The 14,320-nt window shown below is 37.7% G+C and overlaps 1 protein-coding gene across 1 annotated transcript in view; it reads left to right on the top strand.

The window, feature by feature from the left end:
• cspg4ba (chondroitin sulfate proteoglycan 4ba) overlaps nucleotides 1-14,006 on the top strand; it is a 56,869-nt gene extending 42,863 nt beyond the window's left edge. Inside the window, exons 8-10 of the mRNA XM_030143145.1 lie at nucleotides 6,077-6,249; nucleotides 6,876-7,059; nucleotides 10,040-14,006. Of these exons, the coding sequence (XP_029999005.1) occupies nucleotides 6,077-6,249; nucleotides 6,876-7,059; nucleotides 10,040-12,090 (2,408 nt within the window). The 3' untranslated portion in view covers nucleotides 12,091-14,006. The remainder of the gene's footprint in view (nucleotides 1-6,076; nucleotides 6,250-6,875; nucleotides 7,060-10,039) is intronic.
• Nucleotides 14,007-14,320: the final 314 nt, after the last annotated feature.

Raw genomic sequence — 14,320 nt, 5'->3', positions numbered from 1 at the left:
GGAAAATGCAAGTTTAAGCAGAAATGATTGGAGGAGGAACTATTCAGAACCTGGTTAAAGCCTGTTGACGGTATATGTATGTGTAAAAAAAATATATATATATATTAGAGGTCGACCGATTATCAGCCGATATCGGCGCCGATATTTGGGAATTTGACGTATATCGGTATCGGCCTTTTTTTAATCCGACGGGCCGATATTAAGAAATCAATTTAAAACTGGGTTATTTCAGCTCAGATGCAGCCGCACCCCTCTCTCTCTCTCTCTCTCTCTCTCTCTCTCTCTCTCTCTCTCTCTCTCTCTCTCTCTCTCTCTCTCCCTCTCTCTCTCCCTCCCTCTCTCTCTCTCTCCCTCTCCCCTGCACTATCCACTCTGACTGGTTGACGCGGAAGCTGTCCTCACACACACAGACTGGGACTGACTTAGGATGAGACTGTTCTACATACATTTTCTCCATTACTAATACATAGAGCGTTTAGAGCCAGACTGATGAACTAATGTTCTGGTAAAAGCTCATCAGACTCCACCTCAGCGTGCTTCCCTAAAACAAGTGAACTGAGTCTTTTAGGCGCTCTCTCTTAATCCCACACACATGCTTTTCTATCACAGACTGTTTCATCTCCATATTATCAGCAGTCTAATTCTCAGACATGTCAGGACGTAATCTGTGTTAGCAGAGCTGCCGCTAATGTTTACTCTGCTCTGACGTTCTTCTGAAACATTAGTAGTAGTTGTGAGATGTAGAGCACAGGGATGTTTAGTACAGTTTCAGAAGAGTTTTCTGCGTTTACCTTTGACACGTGTTTTCTCTCCAGAGCTTCTCACATGAGAAAACTTCGCCTCTCTGCGGTGCGTACTCCTTCCGCGTCGAATACCCCCCCGCGTCAAATAGTGCCACTGTGGAGCTCTGACCATATGCGTCGATTTCTGACTATTTGAGATGACACTGTGTTGGTATGTAATGTAATAGTGTGTGTCTGCGTTAAAGTTACATGAAGAACTCTACAACTCACAACTACTAATGTTGCTGTGAGCTTTCTAGTCCTATGATCTGAAAATTAAAGTGAAGATGAGAGAGAGTAAAATTCAGAAGTGATTTATCTGAACATGGTGGAACATTTTAAATCCTGTGTGTGCTCATTAAAGCCCTAAAGGCTGTTTGTGTTCTGTCAGGAGTTTAACTGCACTCATAGCAACTATTATACTTTTTATGTAGCTTTTGTCATATTAATCATTAATAATGTAGCAACATAGTTTTGAATGACAGGGTCCCTGCTATCACATGGTAAAATATAAAATTTAATAATGAAATCAACTAAAGGCTTCCCAAGTGCTGTAATAAATTAAGCATGATGAGTTGAGCATATGTCAGCATGTGGCCCAAGAGTTTACAAGAGTCTCCCTGTATTTTTGTTGTGTTTGAACTTAAAACAAAGATAAGTCATTATAGTTATATTTAAATTTTACTTTATTTACTGTGGAAAAACTTAAGGGAGCTATTTGTTTAAGCTTTTATTCAACTTTATAAGAGATGCTTCTGAGTCTAGGAAATCCATGCACTTCTGGAGCTATTATTTTCTATTTATTTGATTAAATAAACATGCTTTAGGCATTTAAACGAAGTTCAGTGTTTGCATTATTCAAAATTTTTCATGCCAATTTTTACACTGTTACTGCAAATGAATATCGGCTCCAAATATCGGTTATCGGCCTCCTCTAACTACTAATAATCGGTATTGGCCCTGAAAAACCCATATCAGTCAATCTCTAATATATATACTTATCTATACAGGGTGGGGAAGCAAAATTTACAATGAACATTTAGTTGTTTTTTCTCAGCAGGCACTACGTCAATTGTTTTGAAACCAAACATATATTGATGTCATAATCATACCTAACACTATTATCCATACCTTTTCAGAAACTTTTGCCCATATGAGTAATCAGGAAAGCAAACGTCAAAGAGTGTGTGATTTGCTGAATGCACTCGTCACACCAAAGGAGATTTCAAAAATAGTTGGAGTGTCCATAAAGACTGTTTATAATGGAAAGAAGAGAATGACTATGAGCAAAACTATTACGAGAAAGTCTGGAAGATACTATTAAAGAAGAATGGGAGAAGTTGTCACCTGAATATTTGAGGAACACTTGCGCAACTTTCAGGAAGCGTGTGAAGGCAGTTATTGAGAAAGAAGGAGGACACATAGAATAAAAACATTTTCTATGATGTAAATTTTCTTGTGGCAAATAAATTCTCATGACTTTCAATAAACTAATTGGTCATACACTGTCTTTCAATCCCTGCCTCAAAATATTGTAAATTCTGCTTCCCCACCCTGTATGTGTGTGTGTGTGTGTGTATGTATATATATATATATATATATATATATATATATGTATATGTATGTATATATGTATGTATGTATATATGTATGTATGTATATATGTATATATGTATGTATATATGTATGTATGTATATATGTATGTATGTATGTATGTATATGTATGTATATATGTATGTATGTATGTATATGTATGTATATATGTATGTATGTATATATGTATGTATGTATGTATATATATGTGTATATGTATGTATTTATATGTGTATATGTATATATATATATATGTGTATATGTGTGTATATATATATATATGTGTATATGTGTGTATATATATATATATATATATATATATATGTATGTATGTATATATATGTATGTATATATATGTATATATATATATATATGTATATATATATATATATATATATATGTATGTGTATATATATATGTGTGTGTGTATATATATATATGTGTGTTTGCAGTTGGATGTAGGCATTAAATTTGTTTAAAGTGGCATTAAAAAGGGCATTAAATTACATTAGCTGATACCTGCAGAAACCCTGTATAGATATATGTGTAGAGCTGCAGCTATTGATCATTTTCTTTGATTTTATTAAATGATTATTTGAATATGCAAAATATAGTATATCTAAAAATAGTAACTAAAATAGTAAATCGGAAACAGACGTGTGAAAATGACAAACGTGTCCTTTATTCCAGAACCAGCTGAAAGAACAACCACAAAACCTATAAAAGTAAAAGGATATATAAAAAATATCTCAGCTTGTTTTGAGCTGACCATTTGAAATTTTAAACATTTCAGTCAGCATACGTACTTCATTGCATCATCTGGGTTTTCCCTCTTGGCAATTTCATTTGTTAGAAACAGACCAATAACCACTGGTAATTTTGGCCTCAAAATTGCATAATTCATGGGTATAAATTTGTGCACATTCTGTGCATTGGCCTTCCTGTTCATCTGGATGTCCATGTGGTTTGGTAGAAGATGGTCAGACCTCAGTACACACCCCAGCAGTGATTCTCGACAGAACCTCTCAAGGACCACAGGCACTTGTACTTCAGTGATATTCGGTGAACATTAACGCTCACTGCTGGGATGTCTACTGAGGTCTGACCATCTTCTACCAAGCCACATGGACATCCAGATAAACGGGAAGGCCAATGAATTTACAAATTTATACCCATGAATTATGCAACTTTGAGGCCAAAATTACCAGTGGTTATTGGTCTGTTTCTAACAAATTAAATTACCAAGAGGGAACACCCAGATGATGCAACGAAGTATGTATGTTGACTGAAATGTTTAAAATTTCAAGTGGTCAGCTCAAAACAAACTTAAAGAATCCTCATTACAGCATTAACCCCTTGCGTTTGGCATGATAGACTCAAACCTGTCATTAATGTGAAATCTTTGTATCGATGGTTGGGGGTTAACATGTAATTATTTTTTTCCTGTTTTATATATGCAAGTAAAAGACATCATGGCAACAGATCTCATATTAACCCTTACACTTATATGTGTAAAAGCCTTGTATTTTGCATAATTCAAATTAGTGTTGGTCACTGAAGCATGAAAACTAACCCAGGATACTGGTGTCAGTCAAGGGAGAATTTCATCAATAAACACATATGACCAGATTTTCAAAATTTCCTCACATTTTGATTTTATGTTGTTTTTTCTGAGAGTCTACTTTTTTGTGGTACACCCTGTAGTGTTGGTTGGTTAAGTCATTGCTCTGTGTATTAGATCTGAGGCTAATAGAAGGATTTGACATCTGTCCTAGGGGAGTTGACAGTTCAGATGCTTAGCTGGATTAGACCGAAGAGCCGCAATATAAAGATGTCAGTTGCACCAACAGTATACATTAAACCTTCATTAAATTGCAAGAGATCATTGAGGGCATGACAGTGAAAGTACAGCAAACCAGAAAAAAATACATATAAATGATCACGAACAACAAAGGCATTAGCCAACCAGCAGAACATGTTTAATCTATGTGACCAGTCTAATACAGAGGTGATGTATGGAGGGACGTTACCGTTTAAGGCTTTGGGAATAAATATAAAGAGTTTACTTCCTGTCTCCCAAGTGGGAGTGGTCAGACAAAATACTTCCTTAAGTAGTTATGTTTTTTTTTTTTTTTTATTTCTGTCAGCTGCAGAAGATGCCTTTATTTGAAGGAGGATTGCATTAGAGACGAGCCTTTTTTCTCATTTCCCCTGTTTGAGTAAAAATACCTGCAATTTCACCAAACCTTGTTTTGATGTGCTCCTATTTGTGTTGAAAATACTGCATTGTTTTTGTTTTTTTTAAACAAATGCACCTCTTTAGGTGTTTCAAAGTAAAAGCCCTGTAGGGTTCCAGAAGATCCAGTCTATTTATTTCTCAACAGAACTTTCATTGTATAAACTTTGCCTTCCTTTGGGTTATTAGATAAATCCAGAAAGAAATGAGGAAAAAGGGAGTTTTTCAGTCAGTTCTCTCATTAACTGAACATAAACCCAGTCTTTCCATCCACTGTCATTGATCCAACTCCATGGGTTTTACTGGTGATATCAATGTTGTAGAAGATGACGGTGTTTCCATGGTAACGACAGAGCCTCTGAACGTCCAAATGGGTCATATCTGATGACTATGAAAAATGACACTGCGTTTTACACCAATTATTTACATGTATTGATAGGATTAGTGGATCAACAGGTATTAAACAGTCGTTTGATTTAGGTACAAAAAGCGCATGGTTATGGGCTTTGAGTAAATACGAGGTTTTTGTTTAATCAAGAAACTCACAATTTTTGTGTATTAACTTTAACAAACTATGATCTTTATCTTACCCTGATCCAAGCACAGTACCTGTTAATATATAGGGAAAGAGTCTCCATTTACAATCAAATATAATTGTAATATTTGTTCAGTTTATTGGAACATAATTTGTATGAGTTTGTATATTTTCCATTTAACAGCCACTAAAACATCAACTTCATAAAAGTGTTTTCAGATTCAGCAGTAGGTGGGTTTCACTGTAAAATGAACAGAAGGCCCACCCCTCCTCTTCTCCTTAAGAAGGGAAATTTCCCATGAGACAGACCAGGATGGTGGGAGTGCTCACGCAAAGTGATGAATGAATCTCACTGTGGTTCGTCCCCTCTTTGCCTCTATCATTCCCCTCCATCATTTATCAGCATCCTTTTTTAGTCTTCTCACAGTCCTCACAGCAGCCGAGCTATAGAAATTCATCTTGGAAAGAAAAGAAGCTCTTAGTAGTCAGCCTGTGCCATCGTGCACACAAGATGTTTCTTTTTATGTTTTTCCCCCAAGTGGAGGACATCTGCTCCTGCAAGGGCCCGATCCACTTTTAATGTTTGGACTTTATGTAAGACCCTGCACTGCAGTCTGTGATGTCTGCAGAGGAGCTTTAATTTGACACTTCAAAGCACTGACTCTCATCAGTCTGTTCCACAGCTTGTTTTGCATAATTTGGTGTCGAAAAGATGTGAAGCCAGTTTGTTTTCAGAGGGAAAACTTGCAGCCTCACAAGTGTTTTCACTATGTGGTCACAGCTTAAAGCTTAAATAACACATGAGAAGAAAACCCTTGACAAACCAATCAGCAGCAGTTGAGGTCTGCCCAATAATCAAAGACACTGCACCAGCAAATATTGTCACAAAGTAATTAACATTTCACTTCATTAAATGTTTTTTCCTCCAGGCTCCTCGACGCCAATCACAAATGAGAATCTACAAGCAGTGACCAATGACATGAGCAACACCTCCAGCCGTGTAATTACATTCAGTGTGACACGACATCCTAAACTAGGACGTCTGGTGACTAGGCAGCCGGATAATTCCACGCTCGATATCTCCACTTTCACACAGGAGATGGTAAGTAAAGAGCTGAGATAGAGTTCAGCAGATTTCTCCCAGGGTTTGTAAAGATGTCAGATTTATATTACATTACAGTACTGTAGAAGCTAATATTAAACTGTGTGCATTTTTTTGTTGCTGAAAGAAGCTAGACTCTGGTGGTTTAAATAATAGATGCAATGTGTCTTCATTCAGGAAACTGACTTGGCTTTTCTTGCTTAACGGAACACAAAGGCTCTTATGTAATCAATGGTCTGGAATGGACTACCATCACAGTTAAGGCTGGGTTCGTTAGTGCCGTATATTCACCTCTGAGGAAAATACATTTTAATTAATAAAGGCATCAGACTCAGCTTTATTGTCTTTCAATCAACGGTACATGATGGAATGAAATATAGTTACCTAAGTCTCAGTGTTTGTAGCATGAGAGATCAAAGGATAAACATAAAATGAAATAAAATATATAAAGGTAAATAGGGCAGAATAAAAACTACCATGATATTAAAAACATGTTAATAAAAACTATCATGTTGTTGAAACTGAAATATTTAGTCATTCGCTTAAATGTTTTGTTCACCTCATGAGCTGGATGTTCTGCAAATTGTTTATATGAATTGAGGGTCTTTGTTGTTTCTTGACCTCAGGTGGACAAAAAAGACGTTGTTTACATCCAGACCCCCATCGAGTCCGTGGGATGGGAGGCCATGGACTCCATGACCCTCTCTGTTGCATCACCACCTGCTTCCCTGGACAGCCAGACCTTCAAAATAGACATCTCCTACGAGAATACAGGACCGGAACATAACACAGTCCTGCTTGCAAACACAGGTTGGAAGAACTATTTTCTACTATTTTCTTCTAGTTCAGACACCAACTGGTCAAAATCTGTGAAGCGCCTCCATCTAGATCACTAAACTATTAACGTAAGGTGGAATGAAGACTATAGGCCTACATTCACACGGCACGTCTTAATGCTCAATTCCGATTTTTTTGCTGGAATCTGATTTTTTTTTTTTTTTTTTTTTTTTTTTTTTTTTGTAGTTTACATTATAATTTGAATCCCACTGCCATCAGACTCATGTCAGTCTACGGTTCAGAAATGACCTGCATGTGTAGAAGAAGATGGGATGTTCCACGAAGCACACTGTTTACAGAAATATATATTTTATTTAATAATTATGATGTTCGTCATATGTCAGTGATGTTACAGTGGGATAAAATGTAATTTGACTATTCAGACTGAAGTCATTTTGCAAAACATCAGATATGTATCAGATTTCGTACCACATGGAAAAGTGGTCTGGGTCTGATTTAAAATTTAAAAAAAAAAAAAAAAAAAAGAAAAAAAAAGGATTTATGCAGTTCAGTCTGTCACAAAAAAAATAAGATATGGGTCACATATGTGCAAAAAAAGTCAGATTTGGGTCACTTTTGCTTGCAGTGTGAATGTAGCCTTGGTTTCTTCTTTATTTTGTCATCGATAGCATGTTATAGCAATCATGTAACAAACAGTAGTTTAATAAAGTACAGTCCTAATGAGGAAAAAGAGCTTTTTATTGCCATTCAACACAGGAGCATTTAAATACAAATTGCTTTCCTGTTTGCCTTTAAGGCTCAGTGAACAATCATTGCATATGGCAGATTTAACTGAACTAGACAAAGAAATGACTAATAATGATACTGTTAATGAAAGATTAAACATTATAGATGTTGAACAACATGAGATGAAAAGAGTTTAACCCCGATGACTTCATTAAAGTCTCAAATGATGCGGAAATTTACTGTTTATTTTCAGCTAAATGGAAAAGATTATCATAGGGTTCCCATAGTCATCAGTACGAATAGATATAATGTCATTTTCCAGACCTGGAAACGTAATAAATAAATAAGAATACATGAGAAAAGTAAAATTGTCTAAAGTTTTGGAAAAGTCACAAACTGTAATTTTTAAGATTTATGTATTTATTTATTTATTTTTACAAATTATCAATTTTGATAGTAAAATTGGGGTAGTTTTGTATTATGTAAACCTAACAATTAAAAATACAATTGCAAAAATATAATCACATTCATAGACCACATAATGAACTAGAGCTATAATATTAATCTAATAGAAAATAATAATTATAGTAAGATGGTTAGGTAATGCTTTAGACAGGCATTTTCATTAAAAGGACTTTAAAGTGTTCAGTTAGAGAACCAATATTTCATTAATATACAGGGTGTCCCGAAAAATTTGACATCATTTCATCACCTAATAATTTATGTGGGGTTCTGTGAAAGGACTGCTCTGTATCCCACCACTTCCCACATGTGTAGAAGAACTCAAGAGGAGAATCACTGAGGCTCTGGAGAATGTTACACACGACATGCTGCTGCGAGTGTGGCAGGAACTCCACTACCGACATAAGCAGCGCACACACTGAACATTTGTAATAACTTTGGAACATTAGAAAATTACCATCCCCCAGAATTTTTCATTTGAAATTTGTTAAATAAAACATTTTATGTCCAAAATAAATCCTATTAAGTATCACTTCTCCTGACCAGTTACTCTGATATGGACATCTCAAATGATGTCAGTTTTTTTGGGACACCCTGTATAATTCATCTTATCATAACCTCTGATAAACAGTATTTTTTATATGTATATGGATGATTTTGAATCTCTACCAAACTAACCTGGAACAAATCACATACACTTTGTTAAAAAAAAAAAAAAAAAAAAAACACTGCAAAACTGAGAATATTGTCTGCATTGTGCAGTAAAAATGTTCTACTAATCTGATTTGATTATGGTAAAAAAGCATGAATCTATATGTTTATTCCTGGACCTTTTGCTGTTTGAGTTGAGTCTGTCGTAGTCAGTGAAGGGTGGGATGATATAAAACGGTCTGTGATTAATGGGACTTGTTCGTGGGTCTAGGGTCTCATCTGGACTTGAATGTCTCAAAAACTAAAGACATGATTATTGATTTCAGACACAACAACAATGACCACAAAGTGAGTGTTACCCATGGTGAAGAGGTTCAGATAGTGGATTCATACAAATATCTCGGCACTATTATTGACTGTAAGCTCAGGTTTGATGCCAACACTGAATGTGTGGTGAAGAGGGGCCAACAGAGAATCCATCTCATGAGGACACTGAACTCTTTTAACGTCAGTGAGAAGATTTTAAGAAACTTTTATTGTTCATTTATTGAAAGCCTTTTAACTTTTTCTTTTATCTGTTGGTTCAGTGTTTTAACTATGAAAGACAAGAACAGTCTGCATGCTATTGTACAAATATACTCCAAGATCATTGGAGTCAGACTCAGAGACTTGTCTTCCCTCTGGGAGCTTCAGGTGGTGAGAACAGAACAGTCCATCATCAGGGACCTTCACCATGTGTTACATCTGAAGTTTGCCTTCATGCCTTCAGGCCGGCGTTACTACGCTCCTCAGAGGAAAACCAACAGATATTCAAAACCTTTCATTCCTTCAGCTATCACACTTTTAAACTCTGACAGAAGCCATTTTAGTCATTTTATATCATTTTTTGGGTTTTTTTTTGCTTTTTCTTTTCTTATTTTACATATTAGCGGAACCAATAGGGTCTTTTAGTCCTTTAGTCTGCATTGGTATTTATTGATTATCTATTGTTAATTATTTAAATGCATTTATTCATAGTTGCTTTCAATAGTCCTATATTTTTGCACTGATTTATTTATGTTTGTCACTTTGCACTTTGGATATGGGCTGATGTCTGTGGGAAACTGCAAATGAATTGCTCGTATGGGATAAATAAAGTTTTCTGAATCTGTAGGTGCTGAGGTGACAGAAGGGGAGAGTGTCGTCATTGATGAGTCCAAGTTGGATGCCTCCAACCTGATGTCGAAGCTGCCGTTGCCTCAGCGGACCACCCATGAGGTCTGGTTCCAAGTGACCACTCTGCCCCAACATGGTGTTATTGTGGTGGGTGAACGGAACCTCACCAAGGAGAAACCAAATTTTTCCCAGTATATTGTCCACAAATACGGTATTACCTACAAGCATGACAACTCTGAGACAACCCACGATCACTTTGCATTCAGCGCTTGGCTAAATCCTAAAGGTAAAACCGCACAGCGACCTCTGGACAGCAGTGACTTTATTGAGGAGCGTTTTAATATCACGGTCACACCTGTGAATGACCAGCCACCGTTACTTAAGACCAAAGCTCCAAGTCTGCGGGTGGTACAAGGAGACACAGTTGCCCTGAAGCCTGAGAACCTTAAAGTGGAAGATTTGGACAATCCACCTGATGATATCAAGTTCACTGTGATTAGCAAACCAAACAATGGTTACCTAGCCCTAGAAGGAACTTTGGATGAGTCAGTTGGTTCTTTCACACAAGCTCAAATCAATAACGGAAGTGTCTTCTTCGTCCATGATGGAAGCCCTGCATCTGGGGTGTTTTACTTCAGTGTCACTGACGGTCACCATAAACCAATTTACAAACTTTTTAATCTTGAAGTGACAGAAATCACTATTTCTCTGGTCAACTGCACTGAATTGATGCTAGAACAAGGAAAAACATCGGTACTGCTGACCCAAGACAATCTTTTTGCCAAGACTAATGGTAAAAACACCACAATTCACTACCGGATTACGAGGCCCCCGCAGTTTGGCAAACTTTTAAAGGACAACCAAGTGGTAACACAGTTTGAGCAAGAGGATTTAGAGATGGGAAAATTATCCTACCACATGATCTCACTGTCCTCTGCGGAAGACAGACTGGAATTTACTGCCTTCACTTCAGAAGCAAACCTGACTGACCAAGAGCTCAACATCACTGTCAGACCTTTGATCCAGGTCAGAGAAGGGTTAAGGGTTCCCAATGGGATTGCTGTTAAACTTAACACTGGCTTCCTTAATGCCTCTCAACTGGCTCGTATAAGTCCGAGTGTTCCTGTATTTGACATTGTGGCCCATCCAAAGTATGGGAAGGTGGTTCGAATCAAACCAGAGAAGTCCCGAACAACAGAACTGGCCGAGTCCTTCAGTTACCAGGAGGTGATGCAGGAGCGGGTTGCCTTAGAGCTCAACGCCAACATGACAGGAGTTCAAGAGTTAAATGATTCACTGGTTTTTGTCTTGAAAGCTGATAACGTCCCACCTGCTAAAGGGGAGTTCCACTTCACAATTGTGCCATATGATCCAGCACTTTTCCCAACCACAAAGAGTCCAGTCCCAACCATATCATCCATCCCTCAGACGACCGTCCAGACTTTCAGAAATGGAACAGCTCTTCCAGGCCTGTCAACAGCGTTTCTCTCCACTCAGCAGCCAAGCAAAAACCAGCAGAAGTTCAAGGGACGCAACCGCTGGGGAAACTCCAACAGAACTAGCATTTTCAGTACAACTGCTGGCAAGCCAACACATGGGCCGGAGGATTTCCCCTTTAGGAACACACCAGTTCGTGTTGAGTCCTATCCTCAAAAAGCCTCCAACCCCCTCTTGGTCATCCTCCCACTGCTGGCCTTGCTGCTGCTTGTAATCATCTTCGTGGTGCTGGTGGTCTTCCTCCGACACCACAGGCAGAGGAAGCAGAGCGCCACTGCATCCAAGGAGGCGCTTCCCCACAGTCTTCCCAGCAGTCAGTCTTACAGTGGTCAGTCCCAGAGGAGCACAACAGTTCCCACAGTGACTGTGACTCCTATAAACCCCACCTGCCCAGGTAGTCCTGTTCTGGATCGGCTCCTGACACCAGGCTCGGCTTATAACACCATGGATTCTTCTATGCTTATCAGTTCCTGGAGTAATGGTTCCCCTGCGTCTTCCCAAATTATTAAAGCTACCACTCCCACTCTTCAGAAGAATCAGTACTGGGTATGATGTTCAATAAGCCAGCTCTTAGCTTTAGACACTGGACTACCCTGTTACAGCTCGAACTAAGGCTGTTCTGCATGAGGTTATGAACTTAAAGCTGCATTAATCAAGGTTTTCATTTTAACATGTAAACAAATGGCAGTATGAACACCAAACTACATGAATGAGGTGAGGGCACATTTTTTAGTTTGTGTTGAACATGTTCCTAAAATGCATCCAAACAACATTAGTTCAAACAAGGCTCAAATGTAATCCTAAAGTATCAATGTTAACCTTGTGGATGTTGAAAAAAAATATTCAGAAGTTCCTCTTTAAAACCCTTTCTAGGATTCCAGTCCAACACCTAAAGATAAGCAAAGTTAGCAAAACCAGAATTAAACAACTTGGATTTAGATTACTGGTTGATACAGGTGATATGGCATTGATTTAAGCTCAACCCACCCTTTTTCAGAGTCGGTGCCTTATCTTGAACCAGTATTTCATGAAGCCAGAAAAACTGGTTCCACAGCAGGACCAATACTTCACCGGCCGAGAACACAGTGCGCTAACACCAGGAGCTGGGGGCAGGCCCTGGGGTTTCTTTCCTCAAACATATTTGACATCCGTTGCAATCACAATGAACAGCACAAACACACTGGAGCCGTCATGTTTGGGTTCCAGTGGTGGCTCACAACGTCAGGACCAGCACAGATCCAGTCATGTAATATCGTGACTCTAGATCATGGAAAAGCCAAACCCTCTTCTGAAGGTTGGAACGACTCTGAATAGGCACCAGAACCAGCTCTGGGTTCATGCTGTCAGGAACTACTATCGGATAATAAAGTTACATATTAGCTCTTCAAACCTTAGACTGCCGCATAGTGGCCAGAATTGATTACTGCAGCTTTAAAGACGTTACATTTTTGCTAATCAGCTGTGACTTGTCTTTGACTCACACAGTCCAGTTAAATACTGGTTTACAGACTGTTAATAGTGGGTCGGTGGGACACACTCATGTATATGTAATCTCTGATATGTTGTTTCTTGGTCCTCATGCATGTCAGAGTTTCTCCCACTCTGGACTATGATCATCAGAGCTGGAGCTAATGCGAAGAACAGCTTGAAACTGTGAATAAATGAGACTGACACTGGTACAAAGATGTATGATGTATTGTCTAAGTATTTAAGGGGATTGTGCAGATTTTACAATGTTAATAAATATATATATATAGCAACATTTTGCTCAGGTATTTTGTTAATAGTCCGTTATGTCATGTTACCTTGTTATATGGGTTGCATGCCTTATCAGTAACTGACGTCTGTGTTCAATACACGTTTGAATAATCCTAAAATGGTTGAAAATGCAGGCATTAATATGACAGGATATGTATCACTAACAATAATATGTAGCCCTGATTCAATCACAGTGCTTACATGTTGTAGCACTATTTTTGTTCCGTAGTCTCTTTTCAGTGGGCAGTATTTTTCTATTCTAAAAGGCACTGATTTTATGGCTTCTGCACGTCATCAGTCTGGGATGACACTCTGGACTCTGACATTTTACATTTTTATAGTTTGAATATTGTCAGCTGGAGGCTTTGTTGTTTATCTGAACAATAATTTCACATGAGATTTTCTGTGACTGAAATGAGTACTTATGTTTATATGGATTATTTTATCATTGTGACATTTTTTGCATCATGTACTTTGGGGTCATGCCACTTTAAAAACATATCTGCTGTAAATGAACGGTACTCTTCTGCGAGCTACTGTATGAGCGGGATGACAAATTATTGTCACGAAAAACACTGTATATGAAATGATTTTGTAATGAGAAGTGTTTATCATGTGTATTCCAGTCTCATCTGAATGATGTAACCTACCATGTAACTAAATGTCATTTATTTATACCACATATTTGTAATAAACCACTTTAAAATGTTTTTAAGGTCTATTAAATCAGACTCTTTTCTCACTTTTCACTGATTTCTTTTCCAACATTTTTTTTTAGGCCTCAAGCATCAGGTGGAGCCCTAAAGGGATTTCCGCTGATCTTTGAAGGTGGTTTAGGTCTTTTGCACGTTTGTCAGGGATAAACAGGCTCTAAATAACAAAACTTTAAAAACTGTTTAAAAAATGTTATGTTTTGTGGGTCTCTGCGTAAAAATGTAATTGGCCAGTGCGTTGGTTTAGTGGTTAGTACAGGGTGACACCAAAAAACGGGAACTTTTTAACAATCCAATAAAACCAAGAGTGA

The sequence above is a fragment of the Sphaeramia orbicularis genome, chromosome 9 (genome assembly GCF_902148855.1).
Source record: "Sphaeramia orbicularis chromosome 9, fSphaOr1.1, whole genome shotgun sequence".
Lineage (NCBI taxonomy): Eukaryota > Metazoa > Chordata > Actinopteri > Kurtiformes > Apogonidae > Sphaeramia > Sphaeramia orbicularis.
Note: the sequence above shows the minus strand (reverse complement) of the source record. Positions and strands in the feature narration are given on the sequence as shown.